The sequence below is a fragment of the Diabrotica virgifera genome, chromosome 8 (assembly GCF_917563875.1).
Source record: "Diabrotica virgifera virgifera chromosome 8, PGI_DIABVI_V3a".
In the NCBI taxonomy this organism is placed as follows: domain Eukaryota; kingdom Metazoa; phylum Arthropoda; class Insecta; order Coleoptera; family Chrysomelidae; genus Diabrotica; species Diabrotica virgifera.
In genome coordinates this window covers 169,669,569-169,693,305 of record NC_065450.1, presented here as the reverse complement: position 1 = coordinate 169,693,305, position 23,737 = coordinate 169,669,569, and the positions used below count along the sequence as shown (strand labels likewise).

Sequence of the window (23,737 nt, the reverse complement as noted above, 5' to 3'; positions counted from 1 at the left end):
AGTTTAAAAGTTATTTAATTTGTTTATCCAAAATTAATTTTTTTGCAACACTGTAAGTCAGAAAATGATGAAGTTACAGTAATATTTTGGATAGTTTATGAAAGAAGAAAATTTACAGTATTAATTTAATTTAAAACATGTGAATTAAAAAAATGGGAGGGCTAACTTTGTCCCTAAATGTCCTAGAACAGTTGTTTTTCTTTGTAAATGTGTATACAAATTCAGTCTTTCTAAATATGAAAAAATAATTTTTCTACGGGTAACGGTTAAAAAGTTATTTTAATTGTTTATAAGTAAGCAAAAAATGGACATGTTTTTGCAAAATAATTTTACACTGTTTAAAATTATTTTTTGTCATTTATTTTTAATTAAGGTAATAGTATAAATGTTCTTCTTTCATAAACTGTCCGAAGTATTATTGTAACCTCATAATTTTCTGACTTATAGTGTTGCAAAAAAAATGAATTTGGGAAAAATAAATTAAATAACTTTTAAACTATTTGACCAATTGCTTTGAAATTTAAAATATAATTTAAGTACAAGAAGTCTCGGCATTCCGCGTAATAAGAAGATTCTAAGTTAATTTTTTACCTAAGTTACGAATATTTATAAAAACCAGTGCCGGTTTAACCTAACTTCGGGCCCTGGGCACTAGAGATTTAGGGGCCCCTTCATTGCTATTCGTTGTCAATTTTTTTAACAAAAAAACACATGCATTAACCTGCATTAACTATAAACGTTTATTGTAAAACCCATACATTTTTAAAAAGTTTAAAAAAGATTTTTAAAACCAACGAGGAAAATAGCAAACGTAAAAGATATTCCAAAAAATACAAAAAAACAGTTCAATAACAAATCAAAAAACAAATATAAAAAAAGTTCTACAGAACAACACATGACAAACAAAAAAACATATTCTAAAAAATATGACATATTCTAAGCCTAAACATATTCTAAGACAAAAATTAGCTCACTTTTTTTCTTGACTAGGCAAGAAGTTAGTTAGGCTAGTTAGCAAACTGCCATATTAATACTATCAAAATATAGCTGATCCACTTCTACATTTTTTACAATAGGATAGTGATAATGCGTCTAGGTTTTCTTGATCCTTTGACCTTCAATATATGTATCTTTATTCTTTTTAAAGGCAAAAAAGACCGCTCGCCTGACGCATTAGAAATTGGTATCGTCAAATAAACTTGCAGTAAAGTTAATTGGCAAAAGTTGCCTTTACATCCTGGTTGGATGACACCAAATTTTCAAATGTTTATTGAAATTTTGGCGTAACGTTATATTATAATGAATAATTTTATTAGGCAAGTTCTCTTTGGTTTCATCAACATCTTTTTTATATTCCTCGCATAAAATATTAATTCAATTTTTGATTTCTTCTTTATTTAGCGTAAAAAAAATCTAACAGCTGATGTAACATCTTTGTAGCATTATATTCTCTTTAAAAGACCGTAAGAAATATTGTGGCATGTAACATTAAATAGGTACTTCAATTCTGAATATCTCTTGCCCCTTTAAAATTTTTTCACTTTCAACTGCTTCATCGAAAATTGTTTTTTTTTGTTTTTTGAGGGCCAATTCTATAGAATATATTTGAGATTATTGCCTTCCCAAAAAAATATTTTTGGGCTTCAATTTCGCTTATTTTATTTCTTACGTCTCCAACAAAACTCAAATGTCATTAATTCTACTCCAATTGACACGTCCAAGTTCACAATTTCTAATGTTTTGCTTGTTGCATTGACTCGTTTAAAATCCTTGCCCAAATCAGTGTCAATAGAGTGTCCAAGTTAACCTATCTCAAAGGTATCCATTTTATTATGCAGTGTCTTGGCTTCACTTCTAACTGCTGATTTTTTGTCTCTATTATTGCGTAACTGGAAAAATATGTTTGATGCATCCGTAGTTTTTAAGTAAAGCATTTACAGCGTCACAAGTTTCTACATGTTTTGTTTTCATTGCTTCCAAGAATTCATTACAAGTTTGGTCAGACAGATAGCTAACTGAACCTTTTTCTTTATTCGCATTCCGCTGTAAATGCTGAGCTAAGAAGTTGTCAAAAGCAAAGTATACAAGACAACTTAAGTAATTTCCCTTATGACGACTCTTTAAATTCTCATGGGATCAACGAAAAGCTAGTCCTTGAGAAGCAAGTAATTTAATGGTGACAACCACTCTTCTCAATAGTCAGCTTCGCGTTCTACTTGCTCTTTCAAGCCAACGTCGAACGTCTGTAACTCCAATTTAACTGATGATCCATCTAACTCCAACTGATGATCTTGTTATTAATGTAACAATAGAGTTCAGATGAAATTTAATTTCTTCGTGAGATTTGAGTAAACTATTCAAATATTTCTAGTGGGTAAAATATGTATATCCAAAATCAGTTAAACTATTTTTTTTTCAATCGAAAATAATTTGCACGGGTAACAATAAACAGCTTTAACACTTCTTTTCGCCTCCATTGGATTTTACTCTATAAGAGTTGCTTTCATTTAATCTTCTATAATAAGCTTTGTCTCCAGATTCATACATTTTTTACAATTTTCTAAGGAATCGCTCTTTGGTTTAAAGTTGTCACAGTTCTTATCTATCAGTCTTAAAATCAGACCATATCGAAATCGCAGGTATTTCGTAGTCTTTTTCTCTATTTAAAAAAATATGGTCCTCGATTATTTAGCGGTTTTTAATTTGTTATGAATAAAAGGAAGCTTCCCTACGGGCCCCTTCGGGGTCCGGGCCCCTGGGCGCCCGCCCCAAGCGCCCAATGGATAAAACGGCACTGATAAAAACTCAATATTTATGATTTATTTTGCAATTTTCTAAGCAACCAATAAGGTTGGACATATTCAGCGAATGCCATATTGAAGTTTTTTATACGATTTATGAGTTTCTTACTCTCAAATTTGTTTAAAGTGCTTAACTTTTTGGTAATAGACGAAAAAAGCGATAATTTACCGTTTTTCGATCTTCATTTGTTTATAACTATGTATATCATCAAAATCGGCTGCAGGAAACATATAGGTTAATAATATAGATGTGCATACTACTCAAAAAATTTGGTTTCGGCCTGGAGGGGGATGTGTCACGAGAAAAACCTTATTTCTCTGGACTAGAAGTAGCAGCGACAACACTACAAACCAGTCTCAACAATATAGCAACGTGGGCGAGGAAATGGCGAATTACAATAAATGAAAGTAAATCTGCACACATAACATTCACAAAATGCCATGGTGAAACGCCAAGCATCACATTCAACAATGAACGAATACCTAAAACAGACAGCGTAAAATATTTGGGGATACACCTGGACAAACATCTAACCTGGCGTACCCACATATGGAAAAAAAGAAAGCAGCTGGATACTAAATGGAAAAAGCTGTACTGGCTCCTTGGCAGAAAATCACAATTATCATTGCGGAACAAATTACTAGCTTACAATACCGTTCTCAAACCAGTATGGACCTATGGAATCCAGTTATGGGGAACAGCATCTAAATCGAACATTGCTAGAGAGATTCCAGTCAAAAGCCCTGCGCAGTATAGTAGATGCTCCTTGGTTCGTAACAAACCGAGACATTTATATTGAGCTAGAGATGCCAACGGTTACTGCAGTGACTAAACAGCTTAGCACAAACTACCTAAGACGCCTAGAGCAACATCCAAACACACTGGCAATTAATCTGCTTGACAACAGTGAAGAAACCCAAAGGCTGAAAATAAGAACACCCTTGGATCTACCATTCTAACAGCAATAATTTTACATATGAAATTAATTTTAAATTGTGATAGTTTTATTTTATTTTTTAATATCGATGTAATAATGTAAAGTTACAAACTTTTATTGTTTTTAACATAAATGTAAGGATGTAAAAGTACATACAGAGAGTGGATCATTGGACTAACCCTCTCTCACGACATTGTACCAATCAACATGTATGCTTATTGTTATTATATGATGTAACAGATTGCAAAATAAACATTAAACAAAAAAAAATTTAAGTCAAGCATAGCCACAGTTATAGCGTTGTAGGTATTACGGTATTACCTACAGATCACTCTTTATAGTACTTAATAACTTTTCAGTTTCATTTTTAAATACATCTACAAAAAAGGTACTACATATTTGATTCATTCATGCCTTACAATGTGAATTCTTAAAGTGGTTAACTGGTTAATACAGCAAAACTTTATTATTTATATGCCCATTTCGCCGATTCAAATTCATATAGGCAACCCAAATTACACGTCACAAAGTATTAGCTCAGGATTTAGAATTAAGTGAATAAGACCTCCCAAACCGTTTGTATGTGCGCTCTCACTTCATTGTTCTCGCAGGCAATGGGAATTTCACACATTAAGCTATGTTTGGCGTACCGTATTTTTAATCACTTTAGGCTTCTGCTAAAGAATACGATTCGATTGATCTTATATTTATAGGGCTTTTGATTCACAGTCATTTGTTTCGAGCCCCTGTCAAATGTCGTATAATCCGTGTATATTAATATTATACACAAATTATACAACATATGACAGAAGCTCGAAACAAATGACAATCGATGAAAAGCCCTATAACTGAATCCTACTGACATTTTCTTTTTATGTTGTGTTATGACCTTTTTGTAATTCTTACATTCGTATTTTTAGTGTCTCGTTTTTGAAGACGCTCCCAATGGAATCCGAGGAGCCCTCAGTGCTGGTATGCAAGCTGTGATGGTACCGGCTTCCTATATTTCTCAGGAACTTCGAAAACCTGCTACTCTAGTCTTGGATTCCCTGTCGCAGTTCAAACCGGAGTTGTTCGGTTTACCTGCCATAGAATGATCAAATTTGTTTTTAGCACAATTCATTTAAATATTTATTTATTTATTTATCGATATTTTATGTTTTATATATAGAGGGCGGAAGTGAGTGTAACTGCCAATTTTTTAAATAACACTTGCACAAGATATTTTACGTCTAGTCCTGTCGCCAGGGGGGTACAACGGCCTCCTTTATTCAGATGGACTTACCCTAGTTTTTTTATGTATTTTGACCCGTAGAACACGAATTTTTTGGGTAACAGTTGATCCGGATATCGATAAGATTGTTATAAACAAAGAACTTGAGGAATTACATAACGGCGATTTCTCGCAAAACAAAACATTTTTTGTATTTTTTGGGTCGTTCTAAACAAAAAATGTTCTTGCAAGTTTTTTCGTAGGCTGCAGTTTTCGAGATAAACGCTGTTGAACTTTCAAAAAATCGAAAAATTGCAATCTTTGAACCGAATAACTTTTGATTAAAAAATAAAATGGCAATTCTGCTTACCGCATTTGAAAGTTCAAGTGAGATTATACCGGTTTTGATTATTTGCATTGCTAAAAATTAATTTTTTATTGTTAAACAAAGCTATAAACACATAGTGCTTGAGTGTTGTTTTCAATGCATCTCTCATTTAAAATCGAACGAGTAGGCGCGCCTACAAACAGGCAATTTCTACGTAGCATGCGTTAAAACGCATGCATTGGACACGGGTCAAAACGCTCAAATACTATTTGTTTATAGCTTTGTTTGACGATAAAATAATTAATTTTTAGCAATGCAAATAATCAAAACCGGTATAATTTGACTTGAACTTTCAAATGCGTTAAGCAGAATTACTATTTTATTTTTAATCAAAAGTTATTCGGGTTCAAAAAATGCAATTTTTCGATTTTTTGAAAGTTTAACCGCGTTTATCTTGAAAACTATGCAGCCTACGATAAAACTTGTAAGAACATTTTTTGCTTAGAATGAAGGTAAATTAAATGTAAGACCAAATACTTACGATGTCGGGATAGTATCACGAGGTTTTTTTCCTGGTTTTCCCTCGTGATTTACTATGGAATCTCTAACGCGAGAATTTTACTGTCATCGTTGCATTTGGTTGTCTTTTTGCACAGATCACATGCTATGATTTTTTTGCGACGGATATTCTTGAGTTGGGATTGATTTCATGTAATCGAATAAACTATCTTTTAGTAAAGTCGTCCCAGGAACGCAACTCATAAATATTGGCGATATCATTTTAAAGTCTTCTACTTTAAAATGTATAATATACGTCTGCATTGCCAATATAAATGAGTCAGATTAAATAAATTATTAGAAGAATTTTTTTACTTAGCAACAATATTTTTGTTTATTTTAATAGTATTTTGTATTTTGACAACGAAACCCGATTTGGGCTTCGAAACGTTAATAAATTCATTTTTTAGTAAAATTGTGGCTTATTTCCCATAGAAAATACTTAATTATAAAAATGCCACAAGGAAATAGCTTCAGAACAACAATGAACCAGAATATATAAAAAAAATTTGTTTCGCGAAAAATCGCTGTTATGTAGCGAAAAATCGCTGTTATGTAATTCCTCAAATTCTTTATTGATAACAATCGTATCGACATCCGGATTAACTGTTACCCAAAAAATTCGTGTTCTACGGCTCAAAATACATAAAAAAACTTGGGTAAGTCCTTCTGAATAAAGAAGGCCGTTGTACCCCCCTGGCGACAGGACTAGTCAATGTGTTAACGATTTTGAATGATTTAAATTTTTTACTATTTATTAAACACTAAAAAAAATGCTTACAAAGTTTCTAGTGTTTAAGGTTGACTGGAAAATATTTCTGAAAAGTGATACGTTGAAAATTATGTCTTGGATCTATTAACCAATAAAACAGATGCAGCGTATTTACATTTGCAACGTTTTGTTAGTTAAAAAATCCAAGAATATAAATAATTATCAAACTTTTAATATGTTACTGTGACAATCTCTCTTAGCTTTTTAATTTTTGATTGTAAAATTATGAACACAAGAAAACAGCGCATAATGTACTTATATCGTCAGTATTAACTGTTATCCATGATGTTCTCATGAAAAGTATTTCCTTGTACAGTTTTTAAATGTAATTTTATCTCTACAAAAAATTTTGTGGAACTTTATTTTTTGTATTTATACAAATAAAGGCAAAGCTATTATCGTTGCATATATTTTTTCTACGGCAACAATTCAGTGAACTATTGACAATTAAAACTTGTAATAACATGCAAAAACCATCTTTACCAACCCTTTCAAAGTCACCTCTTTTTGCAACTGAGGATTTTTAAAAGATTTAATAATAATATGCTTATAGATCTTGTAAAAACCTACAAAATTCTTTTTTACCAAACGTTCTTTTTTTTGAAAAAAAAAGGAGAAATCCAATTGGAAGCATAATAATGTAAGTTAGCGGTGTTTTTAGTCATTGGCCTTATTCATTCTTCTTTATTTATGTATTATTAATAGATTTTAGAAGTTTGAGTGGCTTAAAATGATTAGTTTTTAAAAAACTAGACTTAAAAGCGAATAACGATTTTTTGTAGTTTGGTAAAAAATGCCATTTTCTTCAGAATAGAAAGATTAGCATCAGGGATACGAGAAAATGTTTAAATACGAAATTGTAGGTTATTTAATTCCCAAGAACTTGGTTTGAAAAAATTTTTTCTACGGCAAAAATTGAGTGAATCGTAAATGAGTACAATTGGTAAAACATTGATTTTTTCGATATAAAACTAACACTTTCGATAGCGAATAAAGCGAAAACTATTAATTTTATCAAAAAAATTTTTTTGCTAAGCATTTTTTGCTTAGAATGAACATTTTTATCAACTTTTGCGGCTTAAATATAATAAAAAAATTCCACCCCGGACATGGGGTGGCAACCACCCCCATGGTAAAAGCGCCTTTCGGCATCATATAGATTTTGATCCTTGGACTATCCACTACATATTCTCAAATTTTCAAGCAAATCGATTAATTCTGTAAAAATTGCGAGGTGAAAAGCTTCGGTTCCTGGACTATAATGCGAATCTGTCTAGATAACTGTAGTTTACACTTTATTGGATTTTATAGAGATCATGTCAATGTTGAATATTATGAAAATATTAACTTTCGACATTTTACCTTCGTGTTGAAATGCTATCAAAATGTATGCAGCATTTATTACGTGATATGTAAGTATAATTATGGTCCTTCCACTTTATCTCTACACATGTATGAAATTATTCACGAACTATTTTTTATACCACGTCTCTTTCCTACTAACAGAAACTGAAACGATTAATTTAAGCCGTCTGTCTATATAACACCATGCATTGAAAAAAGACAGCCATAGAACGATGGTCGGTGATTGATTTATCTATTGACAGTTGACACTTTGTAAATTGTGTTTTGACAGAGTTCGATTCTTAGGTTGAGAACTCATTTATTAACTAATAATAAATAATATATGTTTTTAACCTCTAAATTAACATTTAGATATTAAAATAGTGCTAAAACCACGTCAACGGGGTAATATTGTAACAATTGGGATGCTTACTCAGAAGATGGGGTTGAGGGTTGGTCGAAATAAGGGAAACAAACGAAATATTTACTTATAGGCCGATATGGGAATTGAAAAAAGAGCAATCACTCAATCGTACTATGCGTACGGCTACTCGCGTTGTTGGAGGAGAGCTGGGCGTAGATACGTTTGAGGGCATAGGAATTGGAAGAGCTAACTACAAAAACAGATAGATACTTATGTCCTTTAACTTTTAGAAAACAGGAAGATTTCTGATAAATTTATACTTATGAGTGCCTTTCAGAAACTCCTGGACTTGAACCTACTTAATTGAACATAACCTTGGGAAGATTCCTCTTGCTTCTAGTTAGTTTTATTATTTAATTTCTTATACTGTGTCTATGGTGTTATAGGTTTTGAATCATCAGATATCACTAGAGTTGCAGCATGATAAACCGATACCGTCACAGTACTTAAATTAACGGATGACATTGGAGCTGCAACATATTGTGGCATACTAAGTTGAATCTACCTCTCGGTGACCAACTGACAGACTTTTAGTTAATCTGCCTGGTCACGTAGTGGAAAAGTCTCCACAATATCAACCATCGATTCAAAAATTTTTCGTATTGCTGATGGCTGTGGTAGACAACGTTGGAATGCAACAATACAATATTGGAGACCTTACCAAAGTAAACGACCGAGAGGATGACCACATATGAGATGGGTTGATGATATTAAAAGAGTAGCTGGAACAAATCGGAAATATGTTGCTCAGGATAGAGACCGATGGAAGGAGTTGGGAGAGGTTTATGTCCAAACGTGGACGATAGAAGGCTAAGAAGAAGAAGTGGTAGACAATGATTTTCAAGAATCTTATATACTAGGGATCATTCCTCTTCTCTTTTATTTAGTAATTTCAGTGTTGAATTATGCCTACTCTTTTTGGCTTTGGTATTTGGAGATTTTCAGTGAGACGTCGTTTATGTTATCGTTCTTTCCCATTTCTCTTTTTATGTTTTCTTGCATACTCTTATGTATATCGAAATTTTCTATTTCCAGTTGCCCATTGCTTTGCTTGTCATCTTCAATAATGTATATATAGGAGATCTCGAGCAGCAGAATATCTGCTGACTCGTTGACTTATTTCAACGTCAATTAACTCAATTTATTTAAGGCAATTTTATAATGTAAATTTCATATTAAATCCAACTACTGCTTAGTACTGGGGCTATTTAGCCAGGAAAATGAGTTCACTGAGGCTCTACTGAGGTCCGAAAATGTTGTGAACATTTATATAATCCAATTGGATTATTTAAAATTCTAATAATTAAAATTGTACCTATTACAAAAGGAGTTTTACTTCGATGTTAAAAGGTATTCAAATTTATGTTTAAAAAACGCACATTTTTATATAAAAATCGACGGGTTCGGCGTTTTTTACGATTTTTTAAAACAAGGGCAGAAATAATTTTATTCAATAAGTGCCTTCCATCCTATATATTAAGATGTAATGTTATCGTTAGACCATAGACCATCGCTACACTAACATGATCAAATATACAGGGTGTTTGGTAAATAATGGCCCATAGCTTAACCTTAGATTCCTGAGCTTAAAATAGGTCGATTTAAGCTAACTTACCTTAGTACGAAAATTGATAATAACGGAAATATAGGGTGTCAAAGTTAAACTTTTAATTTATTTATTCTTGAATATTTCCTGACAGGCATGGGACAACAACACGAAATTTGATAAGCGGGGGTTTTTTGGGATTAGAAATCTAAATTTGCCACCAAAAATGATGTATTACTCAAAAGGGGCCACTACTTCTTTCGGCGATCATTTAATACGTTAATTTTTTTTATCCCCCACTCTACATACTTTTTGAATCAAAACTTTGATTCTTTTAATATTTTTACTTGAAAAAGGTATACTGCATTCATCTCGTTAGACTCCACTGTTTTCGAGATAAACGCATTTTAAATCTGCGATACAACATAATATTTTGCATAATATGATTGTAGTTATACCCGAAAAATCAACTTGAAACCATAATAATTGTGCCACTTCTCATATTTACGTCATTGCATCGCAAATTCCATGTGAAGAAATTTGCGATACATTTTTGGAAATTTTTATGGTTTTAAGTTATTTTTCGGGTGTAACTACAATGATATTATGTAAAAAATTATGTTGCCTCTTAGATTTAAAATACGTTTATCTCGAAAACAGGTTACTTTATCAAAAGTAACCTGTCCATTTAGATATAAAATAACACATAATCAAACAAATTGTCAACCCCAACAAGAAGAAACTTTGGAAAAAAAGAAGTTATAATTTGGATAGTTTGACCCAAGAGAGTACAAGAATACTATATCAACAAAGACTGGATGGCAAACTAATGAATATAACTGAAACATCAACAGTAGAGGAGGTATATAGAAACGTAGTCGTTAGCGTTAAAAAAGCTGCAGAAGAAGCACTCGGCTTTAACACTCAAAGACAAAGTGAAAAACTATGGTGGAACAAAGAAATAGAAGCACTCGTAGAAGAGAAAAAGCAAGCGTATATCAGATGGCTGAGCAGTAAACAACAAAAAGATAGAGATGAATACCTGGAACTCAAAAGAATAACAAGAAGAACAACAGTTAAAGCAAAAAGAGAAATGTGGGATAAGAAGTGCCAGGAAATTAATACCTACCTGGGAGGCAGAAAATGTACAGAAACATGGAAATTCCTCAATAAAATAAGAACTAACGAAAGGAAGAGCACAAACATTCAATTAATATCCACACAAAAATGGGAAAAGTACTATGGGGAACTACTGACAGAAAATAGGGACGAATACTTAACTCAATCACCAACAGAGGTTAACATTGAAGGAGAAGATATAACAATACAAGTGACAGAAATTAGAAAAGCTATAAAAGAACTGCAAAACGGTAGGTCTCCAGGACCAGGCGATATCCCAGCCGAACTAATAAAATGTGGATCACAAAAATTGTTTGAAACCGTCACTTGGTGCATAAATCAATTTATAAATGGTTCTCCCGTACCCGACGAGTGGAAAATTGCTTATATTTCATCGATCCATAAGAAAGGAGATAAGCTTAAATGTGAAAACTATAGAGGGATATCAGTGACTAGTACATTCAGCCGTTTGTATGGACGAATAATTAGAGACCGCATTGAGAAGGAGTACAAAGACCAAGAGGAAGAAGAACAATCCGGTTTTCGAACAGGAAGAAGCTGTACTGATAATATCTTCTGCCTCAAACAACTAATAGAAAAAAAATTAAGCACAAATCAAGAAACCCACTTCATGTTTATTGACTTGCAGAAGGCGTACGATACAGTTCCTGTAAACAAACTCTGGAACGTGTTACGACAGACGAATATTAGTGTCACCTTAATAAAAACCTTAAGAAATTTGTATGAAGGGTCAACATCACAAATAAAAACTGGAAACAGATTATCGCAAAGCTTCCTGGTTAATAAAGGTCTACGTCAGGGGTGTTGTGTATCACCGACCTTATTTAAAATATATGTTGCAAAAGCATTGAAAGAGTGGAAACGAAAATGCAGAGGCATGGGCGTAGACCTTGGAGAGATTTGCTTATATACGTTGCAGTTTGCTGATGACCAGGTTGTTATAGCAAACGATAAAGATGATTTAGAGTACATGGCAAGGAAATTACAAGAAGAATATAGAAAGTGGGGACTAGAAATTAATACAGAAAAAACAAAATACCTGCCAATAGGTACCGAACTATCGAACATCACATTAGAAAATAATGAAATCATCATGCACTGCGACCATTACACATATCTAGGAATCGTTTTTGACACAACCGGGAAAGATGATGAAGAAATAAAGAGAAGAATAACACAATCCAGAAAAACAATAGGTTGTCTAAACAGCGTACTGTGGAATCATGAAATAGGAAAAAGAAGAAAACACAATATCTACGAATCTCTTATTAAAAGCAGTCTATTGTACGGAGCAGAAACTTGGCGGATAACCGAAAACAACAGAAGAAAGCTGGAGGCAGTAGAAATGGACGCTTTTAGAAGATCAGTAGGAGTGTCACGCAGAGAGAGAATACGTAATGATGAGATAAGACAGCGAATGGGGGTTGACGGCTCTCTAACAACAGACATAGAAAGAAAACAGCTGATATGGTACGGACACGTCCAGAGGATGGATAACTCAAGACTCCCTAAAATAATTATGCAATGGGTACCACCAAACCGCAGAAAGAGAGGAAGACCCAAGAAATCTTGGAGAGAGGGAGTAACGAAGGCGATGAGCGCAAGAGATCTTAGAGAGGGCCAATGGGATGATAGAGTGTCATGGAAATTAGGCATCGGACAACGTCGCAAGACGTTTTAAAACCGATTGATATATATATATAACTACAATGATATTATGTAAAAAATTATGTTGCCTCTTAGATTTAAAATACGTTTATCTCGAAAACGGTTGAGTTTAGCGAGATCTATGTAGTATACCTTTTTGAAGTAAAAATATTAAGAGAATAAAATTTTTGATCCAAAGAGTATGTAGAGTGGGTAATAAAAAAAATTAAACCTATTAAATGAGCGCTGAAAGGCGTGTGTGACGCCCTCTGGGCAATACATCAGTTTTGGTGGCGAATTTAGATTTCTTGTCCCAAAAACCCCCGCTTACCAAATTTCTTGTTATTATCCCATGCCTGTTAGGAAATATTCAGGAATAAATACAATAAAAGTTTAACTTCGACACCCTGTATTTCGGTTATTATCAACTTTCGTACTAAGGTCAGTTAGCTTAAAACGACCTATTTTAACCCCAGGAATCTAAGGTTAAGCGGCCCATTCTTTACCAAACACCCTGTACGTATCTACTATAAGGCAACGGCTAGCGTAAAACTATCTGAACTGTCTGAATAAATAAATTCTGTATACAGCGAGGAGTACGGTAAGGAAACACCATCTCACCAAAGATATTCACAACCCTTTTATAACACACTTTTAAAAAGGCAGTTATAAACGAATATGGTATCAACATAAATGGAGCGAATCTCAGTCATTTAAGATTTGCAGATGACATCGTCCTTATAGTCGATCGTATGGACGATGCAATAATAATGTTGGAACACATTATATCATGCTTCCTTAGAGGTCGGACTAAAGATTAACATAAATCTGATGCTAAATCGTAATATTGTTGTTGATGCAATGCATATTGAGCAGACTGCGTCTTATAAGTACTTGGGACATGAAATTCGGCTGGTAAGAGATAACCAGACGTGCGAGCTCCCACGTTGCATAGGATTAGCCTGGGCAGCGTTTGGTAAACTGAACTATGTATATAAATTGGATTTACCCATATGCCTGAAAATGAAAATCTTTGACCAGTGTGTATTGCCTGTACTCACTTATGGAGCGGAAACATTAACACTCACAAAAAAGGTAGTGAACAAGATTCGCGTAACTCGGAGGGCTATGGAGCGCCAGATGTTGGGTGTCTCATTGGGGGACCGAATCCCAAATGAGGAAATACGTCGTAGAACAAAAACAACAGACGCTGTCGAAAAAATCGCGTCGCTAAAGTGGAATTGGGCAGGACACGTCGCCAGATTGTCAGACAACCGATGTACAAAACGTATTGTCGAGTGGAGGCCACGAGAAAAAGCACTACGGAGCAGAGGACGCCCACCAACCAGATGAACCGACGATCTGAAGCATTTTATCGGTAACTGGATGCAAGTCGCACAAATCAGATAGATGGAAAGAGCAGAGGGAGACCTATGTCCATCAGTGGACGCGTCCGGGTTGATTATGATGATAAAGAATGTTACCGTTGATATTCTCTGCTTAATTAAAATCGAAGTAACTATTTATTTTCAAATCAGTCAATATACGATATTGCGATAATTCTCAACATCCTAAAACATAACAATACGTCATTATTGGACGCGGCCCTGAGAAGATTTCTGCCGTGATAAGGTAAAAAGCAGTGCTAAAATAATGGTTTTGAGTTATTTGACATTTAAGATTTTTTCTTTCACACAATTTATTATTTCTTTAATTTTAAGCAGAAAAACGTTAAAAAACATTAAAAAATATGTCTTAATTTTTGACAAATCAAACAATTGTGTTACTTGTTTTTTGGCTGAAAATTCAGAAGTTACTGCTGTTTGTCCTAATAATGAAGTTGTTTTCTTAAACAGAAATGTAGAATTGTCAGCTTTATGTAAATATCGGTTTAGAAATAAAAAAATAATGTAGAATAAAGCAGTAGTGTAATCAAATAAAAAATCAAACGTAATTCACATTAGAAAAAAAGAAAAAAGTCCTAATTAATTACTTAATATTAAAAAACTATTCAAAATGTATTAAGTCTCTACGTCATCTTTTAATGAAAGTAAAAAATGCCGTCTGTTTTCAGGTATGAGAGGGCACAGTTGAGAAATTGTATCTTGTTTCTTTTGCTTAGAGACACCTCTACAATTATCGCGTAATTTACTAGGAACTTCTAGTTTAAAATCTTCCTTAAGAAAATTATATTCTTTGAAATTTTCGTCGTTAATATTATTTTTATAAAAAAGTGATCGACTGCCTCGTCTGAACTGTATTACCACAGATATATCGCAAAGCAAAGGTCTATCCGCTTTTTTATTTGGCTTTTGAATCTACAGATTGCCAATTTAAAACATCTTCGTTTTTTAAACAAATTACGTTCATTTTTTTTTCATTTGACTTTTCTACTGCCTTGATAAAATCGTTGAAGTTGTAAATATTTCCTTCATTTGTGATCTTCAGGCTCTCTTCCACACCGTGATGAATAGAATTCGCACTCATGAAGGTGTGGCCCGTCTCAAAATATTTAAGGGTAATTTCAGAGGTAGCAATAATTTTTGAATTTACCATAGTGACAAACATGGTAAATAAGCACAAATTTTTATTGAAGTTATACTTCAATATCAGCGCAAATAAGTCATTAAAAGAATATATTAGTGTTTTTAGTAAATGTATTATTTATTATAATTTTTGTGTCTTTGGATTTGTCTTCCTCGGAAATAAAATATTTTATAATAATAGTAAGTATATTTACTTTAAATTTTAAAGTATTTTTATACCTCAACTAAACTTGGTCTATTGAATTTGTCAGTATGTATGAGAAATCTTGTAAGCTGTCAAAGCAAAGTGAGTTTGGCTCGGTGGTAGCGCGTTCGATCGGAGATCGAGAGGTCCCTGGTTCAATTCCGTGTGTTGTCTAACTTTTTTTTATTTTTAGTATTGTTTTAGTAAAAATTTTTGGAAAGTAGTAGGTAAAAATTAGTTTAATCTTTAAATACAAATAACCTGTTGAAAGTATACTTATTTCGTTGAAATCATATAATAGAAGTATAACTTCTTACGTGCGTACAAAGTACACACACATTCTTTTTTTGGACTGAGTAATTGTCTGTCGAATACAATACTTTAACGGCGTCTCTTTCTTCAACTAAAGCTCTACACATGCAGATGCAAGTCTGTCTTTCTTCCAGCGACTCCTTCATGCCACAAGACTGATATATTTTTTAGTGCTTCTACTCTTCTTGTTTGCCATTGATGCAAAGGTTAGATGAAAAGCCACAAGTCGTCTTGTAAAAAATGTCTTCTGGCTTCCGGGAATCCTTGATACCATTATAACTTTCTGTAAGTCTACACTCCTTACTACTTCGGTTTTCACTTTTTCCTGTGTTACATCCTGTTTGTGTTCAAATCTTCCTTTTTTGGCCTTTTCAGAGTGATGTAGCCATTTCAAGCAAGATGTACAAGTTGCTTCAAACTTCATGCTTACAGACTCAAGAGACATATTACTCGTTTATAACAAAAAACCGTCAATTTTAAAAACATAAATATACCTACAATCTTGAGCCGATGCTTCTGCTTGTATTATTAAGGACACTAAATATTTACCCCGTGAGGTGAACATGTTATTTAAATACTTTTGGTGTACTCCACAAAATACAATACCTTACATACACTTCAAACAGTAGACTAAACAAATCATAAGTACGAGCAGGAACTGCAAATTGCACTTTTCTGCGCGATGTCATGTGTTTATTTTAACGGATGTTAAAAAATCAGGTGATGTTTATGCAAATGGCAGTATCTGAGAAGACACTGCCTTATGTCATGATATAATACAAACTTTGAATACAAATGTGAATACTTTACTAAGTAGATACTGCCGTTTACATTCACATTAAAAATTATGTTCCAGATCTCTGTGTAGACAAACAGCAGTAATTAGTTATTACGTTGGATACTGTCTGTATTATCATCACATTGAAAGTTTCTTTGTTAGTTACTGCTTTTTGCCATTGTTAGTTCTGGTATAAGTTGACTATAAATGTGCACCAAACCCTTTGTAAAAGTAAGAGCAGTTACTACTTAGGCAGGATACATTAATACCCAGATAGCAATATAAACTTGTTTCAAACTTGCAACAAGTTTGATACATCAAACATGAAAGCTTGCTGCAGGTTTGCCATGGCAACTTTGCAAGCTTGCAGCAAGTTTAAATCAAACTTGCTAGTTGGAGTGTGACAAACTTGCATGAAGTTTGTTTTTTCAAACTTGATATAATAAACTTGCTGAAGGTTTGTTTTTGTTTTGTTGCATGAAGTTTGTTTTTTCAAACTTGATACAAACTTGCTTAAGGTTTGTTTTGACATACTAGCCACAATTTGAATAAACAATGTGAATAAAAAATACAATACCATTTTATATAACTATTTATTCAGTAATCACTCAACTAAAATACAATATATTGTCTAAAATTATTTATTGGAACTTACATTAAACCCACTAGCTTCAGATTCCGATGCTCAGTTTTGTTTCAGCTCTGAAACAAATAAAAGAAATTGTTATAAAGTCTTGCTGTGTGAACAGAATTAATATTTGCTATTAAATGAGATAAAAACATGTTAAAGTAACAATTTTACAATAAAACCTAAAACTTATTTATAAATAATATATTATAATATGTTTATTTAGATAGTATGTATGTAACTACAGTTCTACGAAAAACCTAAAAAAAACTTACCTTAATTTCACCAAAGCAAAAAGAATACCAATCTGTACCTAATCACCACATGCAGGTGGGTCTATGAAAAACTGAAGAAAACAAGCTTCAGCTTAGTAATTAAAGTAATAGTCTCGGAGAATTATACTGTAAATGTTGTAAAAAAATCAAAGAAAATATCAACATAGGATAGGATATACCTAACCACAAATTATCACCGCTTGGCAGGATGGCAGGCCAGGTTACTTTTCCCGTGTTGCCAGCTGTCGAGTAAACTTTTTCCCTCAACGTACCTTAAAAATTCCCACTTTTATGATAAAATTCCCTCCTATGCTCGTATTTAAAAAATCTGTGAAAATATGTTGAATTATTTTCAAATATTTTGATTTTTATAAACATTTTACAATTTGGACTGGAGCAAAGATTCCCTCATAAGTTAACTTTTCCCTTTTATGTTGAAAATTCTCTCAGAAAGGGAAATTTACCACCGGTGGCCATAGGCGTAACCAGGATGATCCTAAGGGGGGTTACAATTACTGAAAGAGCATGGTGTTAAGCCTATAGAGCTCAAAGTACATCCCAATGGGGGGGGGGGGTTAAAACCCCCTTGGTTACGCCTATGCCGGTGGCAACAGTCTCGTTTTCGTGGGCGTGACATCAGTCAGGGTAACGAACGAAACCGAACCGACCGTAACGTGTAAGTCAACCAAAAAGTTGCTACAAACTTGAATCATCATCTTTGTCATAACAATATTGCAGCAAACTTGACACAAACTTGCCTCGTCATATTTGACGCAGCAATTTAAAATCAAAGAAGAACTTGCTACAAGTGTACATGCTATCTGGGTATCTCATTTTTGACAAAAATGACACATACTGCCTTTTACCTTAACACGGCAGATTTATACCCGATAATTGTTTTGAAAAATATTTTACCATTTATTTATGACGTCATCGTTAAATCTATATTTGCAACGATAATTATTTTGCCATTAATGTATGCTCTGGCATAAGGATGACTAAGATTCTTATTAGACAAAACGGTTATTCATTTTATTATAATATTGATTGATCTCATTTAATAGTACTCAAAACTTTTGTTATCTTTAAGTATTGTAGAACTATGGCCGATGAGAGAAATCCTCTCTGCATAGAGCTTTGCGTGGGTGTACGACCGACGACGGCGTTTCTCATTGGCCATGGTTCGCTCCGGGAGATGTATATATCTAATTCATTACCCACGGCCTTTAGTAAGCATATAATTTCTCTTCTCTTATAAAATATTGCTGTGAAAAATGGAGTGCGTGAGTTCCATAGTATTAGTCTTTTTAAAAGTCACTAGGCGCATATAATCTCCATGTATTTATCATGGATATGTTATTTTCATATTTTAGAATCTCAATGAGTGATAATACAGTGCGAGTTTAAGATCTTACACTCCCAATTGTTTTTTGAACCCTAACACTTATACACTGCGCGTCACAGAAAACGGGCCACTCACAAAATTGGTCATTTTTGATGTCTCGAATTTCCTAAACCTGTTGTCCGCTTTAGGTGATGTTTTTAATATGTTATAGCCTTATTCTTTAACAATATCGCTGTAATAATATTATTGCTAGACAGGTAAATTGTCATTGTATACCGGGTGTACCAATCAAACTGGTTTTTTTTTCAAAAGTTTCTCAAAAGTTCACCACCCTGTGGAATATTCTAGCATTTATAAAATACTGAAATTAAAACCCAACTATAGCCTCAGGTTTTCTTAACATTCTGTTTTTTGGTTCATTCGCTTGCGTCACTTTTCCAACTTTTCCAATGCGTCACGATTCATTTTCAAACAAATTAAGTCAAAACATAAAGTGAAACGAATGTTGATGTGTATATACATTTTTTATACTGTATACGTATACTACACTTCTGGCCAAAAAAATCGGGACACCTTAAAAATGGGTAATTTTTGTTGTATCGAATCTCCTAAACCTGTTGTCTGATTTTAGTGATTTTTTAAAAATATTATAGCCTTATTCTCTAGGATAATGAAAAAGTTAGGTACTTTGACAACTAGCCTTGTTCTTCATCAATACAGGGTGTTTCTAAATAGCTGCGACAAATTTTAAGGGTTAATTCTGCATGAAAAATAATGACAGATTGTTTTATAAACATAATATGTTCGCAAATGCTTTGTTTCCGAGATACGGGATGTTGAATTTTTTCTTACAAACTGACGATTTATTTATTGCTCTAAAACCGGTTGAGATATGCAAATGAAATTTCGTAAGTTTTAAGAGGTAGTTATTTCACATTTTTTGGCATACAACTAAAAATTTTATATTCGCCATTGGCGTGCGTACAGGTCATATTACCTGGTGAATGGTGAATATAAAATACATAATTATATGTCAAAAAATGCGCAATAACTGCCTCTTAAAATCCACCAAATTTCATTTGCATATCTCAACCAGTTTTAGAGCAATAAATAAATCGTCTGTGTGTAAGAAAAAATTCAACATCCGGTATCTCGGAAACGAAGCATTTGCAGACATGGGTTTATAAATCAAACGGTCATCATTTTTTCATGCAGAATTACCCCTTAAAGTTTGTCGCACTTCTTTAGAAACACCCTGTATTGATGAAGAACATGGCTAGTTGTCAAAGTACCTAACTTTTTCATTATCCAACATAAGTGAATGAATCAAAAGGCAGAATGTTAAAAAAGGCTAAGGCTACAATTGAGTTTTAATTTCAATATTTTTTAAATGCTGGAATATTTCACAGGGTGTTACGAACTTTTAGGAAAAAACACAGTATTATTGTTACAACCGGTATACACAACGACATTTACCTGTTCAGCAACACTATTACTACATCCATATTCTTAGACAATAAGGCTATAACATATTAAAAAAATCACTAAAATCGGACAACAGGTTTAGGAGATTCGAGACATCAAAAATTGCCCATTTTTAAGGTGTCCCGATTTTTTTGGCCAGGAGTGTATATACTACACACATCGGCGTACGTTTCACTTTATGTTTTGACTTAATTTGTTTGAAAATGAATCGTGACGCATGTGAAAAGTTATAGCGGACGAACAATACCTTAGCAACTAGTCACGTTCTTCATCAATATAGGGTGTTTCTAAATGAGTGCGACAAACTTTAAGAGGTAATTCTGCATGAAAAATAATGACCGTTTGCTTTATAAACATATGTCCGCAAATGCTTCGTTTCCTAGATACGGGATGTTGAATTTTTCCTTGCAAACCGACGATTTATTTATTGCTCTAAAACCGGTTGAGATGTGCAAATGAAATTTGGTGGATTTTAAGAGGTAGTTATGGCTCATTTTTGACGACACATATACCTTTAGTCATATGTATATACAGTGTCGCATTTAAGATGAAGATAACGCTATATTTCGGCTATGAAAATAAATAGATATTTGAAATTTTGCAGTCTTACATGTTGACGGTTCACATTTTTTAAGAGTCAACTGAAATTTAAATTTTAAACGCGGCCTACTGCGAATCCACATACAGGGCAAATTTTCGATATTTTGCTTCGCGTTAGATATATCGGAAAACATTATTTGAAAAGTTGTTCCAAATATTATTCTAACCCCACATACCAAATTTTATGACAAAATTAGCACTTAGTTTTTTTAGTATCTGTAGTCAGGATCTTAAAACATACAATTGGCTGTCCCGCGATGTATCTCGGGACAACCAATGTCGAAGGCGCCACAAAATGTCGCCTTTAGTCCCAAAAAATTCCTGCAAATTCTCGCCCACCACGGCCAGACAAGCGACAATTACAGCGCCGTGCTTAGTTAGCGTAAAGAGTGAGAGACATATATACCCATTCTGTTCTGTTTTTTATTTTATTTTAGATAGTGTCAAAATTTATAAATCACAATTTTGAAATAAGTAATTTATATTAATAAATAATTTATTATTGTACATTGGAAGAGGTTAGGCGGCGCCTACCTTGCCTACCCTGACATATAAGTCCCCTTTTAAATTATCTTAGAAAATGGCACTAGTTCCCCTTTAATAACTACCCAATGAAATGCCATAAAAACAATTAATCGGAGTTATGTAGATCAGTAACCAAAAATTTGTTGATATAAGTGTAACGGTTCAGAAAGCAGTTTGGAATGGGGATAACTCATACTGCATAATAAAAGAGTATGTTTAAGGGGCTATTCTAGTGTAAAAGTACGAAATTCATGTATTTTTTGGAAATTTCTAAAATAAGAAGTACTGTATCAATTCTTTCGAAAATTTATTATGAAAAGAAGTACATTTAAAAAAGTTTTCATAAAAAAAAATATTGAAAATTAAACGATTTATGCGCCATATACTGGCACCGTGAAAATAAAAACATAGCTCCACTGCTACAGTGATTGGGACTAATAGAGATCCTGAAACAAAATTTTAAAGTTATTATTGAAATATAACTAGTTTAATTTAATTTAAAATGTCTATAACTACGTGTTACCAAAATTGTAGGGGTCTGCGTACCAAGACAGCAGAATTTATCCAAAATTTACATTCAGAGTCTTACGATTTTATTATATTAACAGAGGCATGGTTAGCTAATGATATACAGGATGGAGAGTTATTTAATAAAAATTACGTTGTATACAGAAAGAACAGAAATTTAAAAATTACAGGTAAAACAAGAGGAGGCGGGGTTCTTATAGAAGTAAGTAGAAAATTTAGTTCTTCTGAAATTCAGGTAGACACTCCTCTAGAAACCTTATTTGTAAACGTTAAGGTGTTTGGAAATACTATTATATTAAACTCTACATATATTCCTCCAGCATCTAAATTAGTTGTGTACCACGAGTATGCTAATTTATTTGAACGATTGGATCAGTTTGTTGACAACAGTACATATATTTTATTGGCGGGTGATTATAATATACCACAAATAAATGGTATAAACTACCAGTTTAATGATCGAAATGAAGTAGAAAATATAATTCAAAATTTAATGTTGTCGTATAATTTAAAATCATATAATAATGTCGTAAACATTGATAATAGGACACTAGATTTGATCATGAGTAATTTTTGTATCAAGGTCGAAGAAAGCATATCACCATTAGTAAAAATAGATATAAGACATCCTTCATTGGAAATAGAATTTAGTATGAAGAAAAGTAGTTTTAACAAATGTAATAATTTAGAAAGTAGATATAATTTCAATAAAGCAAATTTTAAGCTTATTTATGAATTGTTAAGGGACTTTAATTGGGAATTATTAGGTCAGTTTGAAAATGTTAATGATTGTGTGTCGTATTTTTATCAAATATTATATAATATTCTAGATATAACGGTACCAAAATTTAATATAAAACCAAAAAACTGCAAAATATTTCCGCCTTGGTTTAATAGTGATATTATAAGTGATTTAAAAGTAAAAGAGTTTTATAGGCGCAGAAGGAATCAATCAGAAGATTTTCAGGTAAAATACAGTGAAAAAAGAAAGGAAATTAAATTAAAAATGCATATAATGCTTATCTTGGAGATATACAGGGTAATATAAAACGAAGCCCGACACTTTTTTGGAATTTTGTAAAAAATAATAGGCAAACCAGCAATTCCGATGGTACTTTTCAGGTTGAGAATAGGGACGTATCCGATCCTAAAATTATAACAGGTGAGTTCGCTGATTACTTTTCTTCGGTCTATGATAATGATTCCTCGTATAATAAAGATGTAATTACCGAAAAAATGTGTGAATTACCCTACAATTTTTTGATAACATTCATTTTGAGACGATTAGCACTACTGATTTAGAAAAAGCGTTTTATAAATTGAAACCGAAAAGGTCTTCTGGCCCTGACAATATTCCTTGTTATATTTTTAAAGGATGCAGGGATTGTTTGATGTACCCATTGATGGTAATATTTAATAAATCATTATGCTCCGGTGTTTATCCAAACGAATTTAAACAAACCAAGATTGCGCCAATATTTAAAAATGGTGATAAAAAATATGTCAAAAATTATAGACCAATTATTGCGGTCCTAAATTGTATAGCGAAAATTTTTGAATTCATTTTACATGATAAGTTGTACAACAGTTTTAAACATTTGATCTCAGCTGAACAACACGGCTTCTGTAAAAGGAGATCAGTTGAAACAAATCTCTTGACATTCGTTAATAAAGTAAGGGAGAATATAGACAATAAAATACAGGTAGATTGTATATATACAGACTTTGCAAAAGCTTTTGATAAAGTAAGTCACGACAGTTTGTTATGTAAACTAAAGTACTATGGAATTAGCGAACATTTATTAAATTTTTTTATCTCG

General features: G+C 32.9%; 1 protein-coding gene across 1 annotated transcript in view; it reads left to right on the top strand.

The window, feature by feature from the left end:
- Window positions 1-7,016, top strand: part of LOC114338401 (pseudouridine-5'-phosphatase) — a 66,688-nt gene extending 59,672 nt beyond the window's left edge. The window contains exon 4 of the mRNA XM_028288992.2: window positions 4,660-7,016. Coding sequence (XP_028144793.1) covers window positions 4,660-4,836 — 177 coding nt within the window. The 3' untranslated portion in view covers window positions 4,837-7,016. The remainder of the gene's footprint in view (window positions 1-4,659) is intronic.
- Window positions 7,017-23,737: the final 16,721 nt, after the last annotated feature.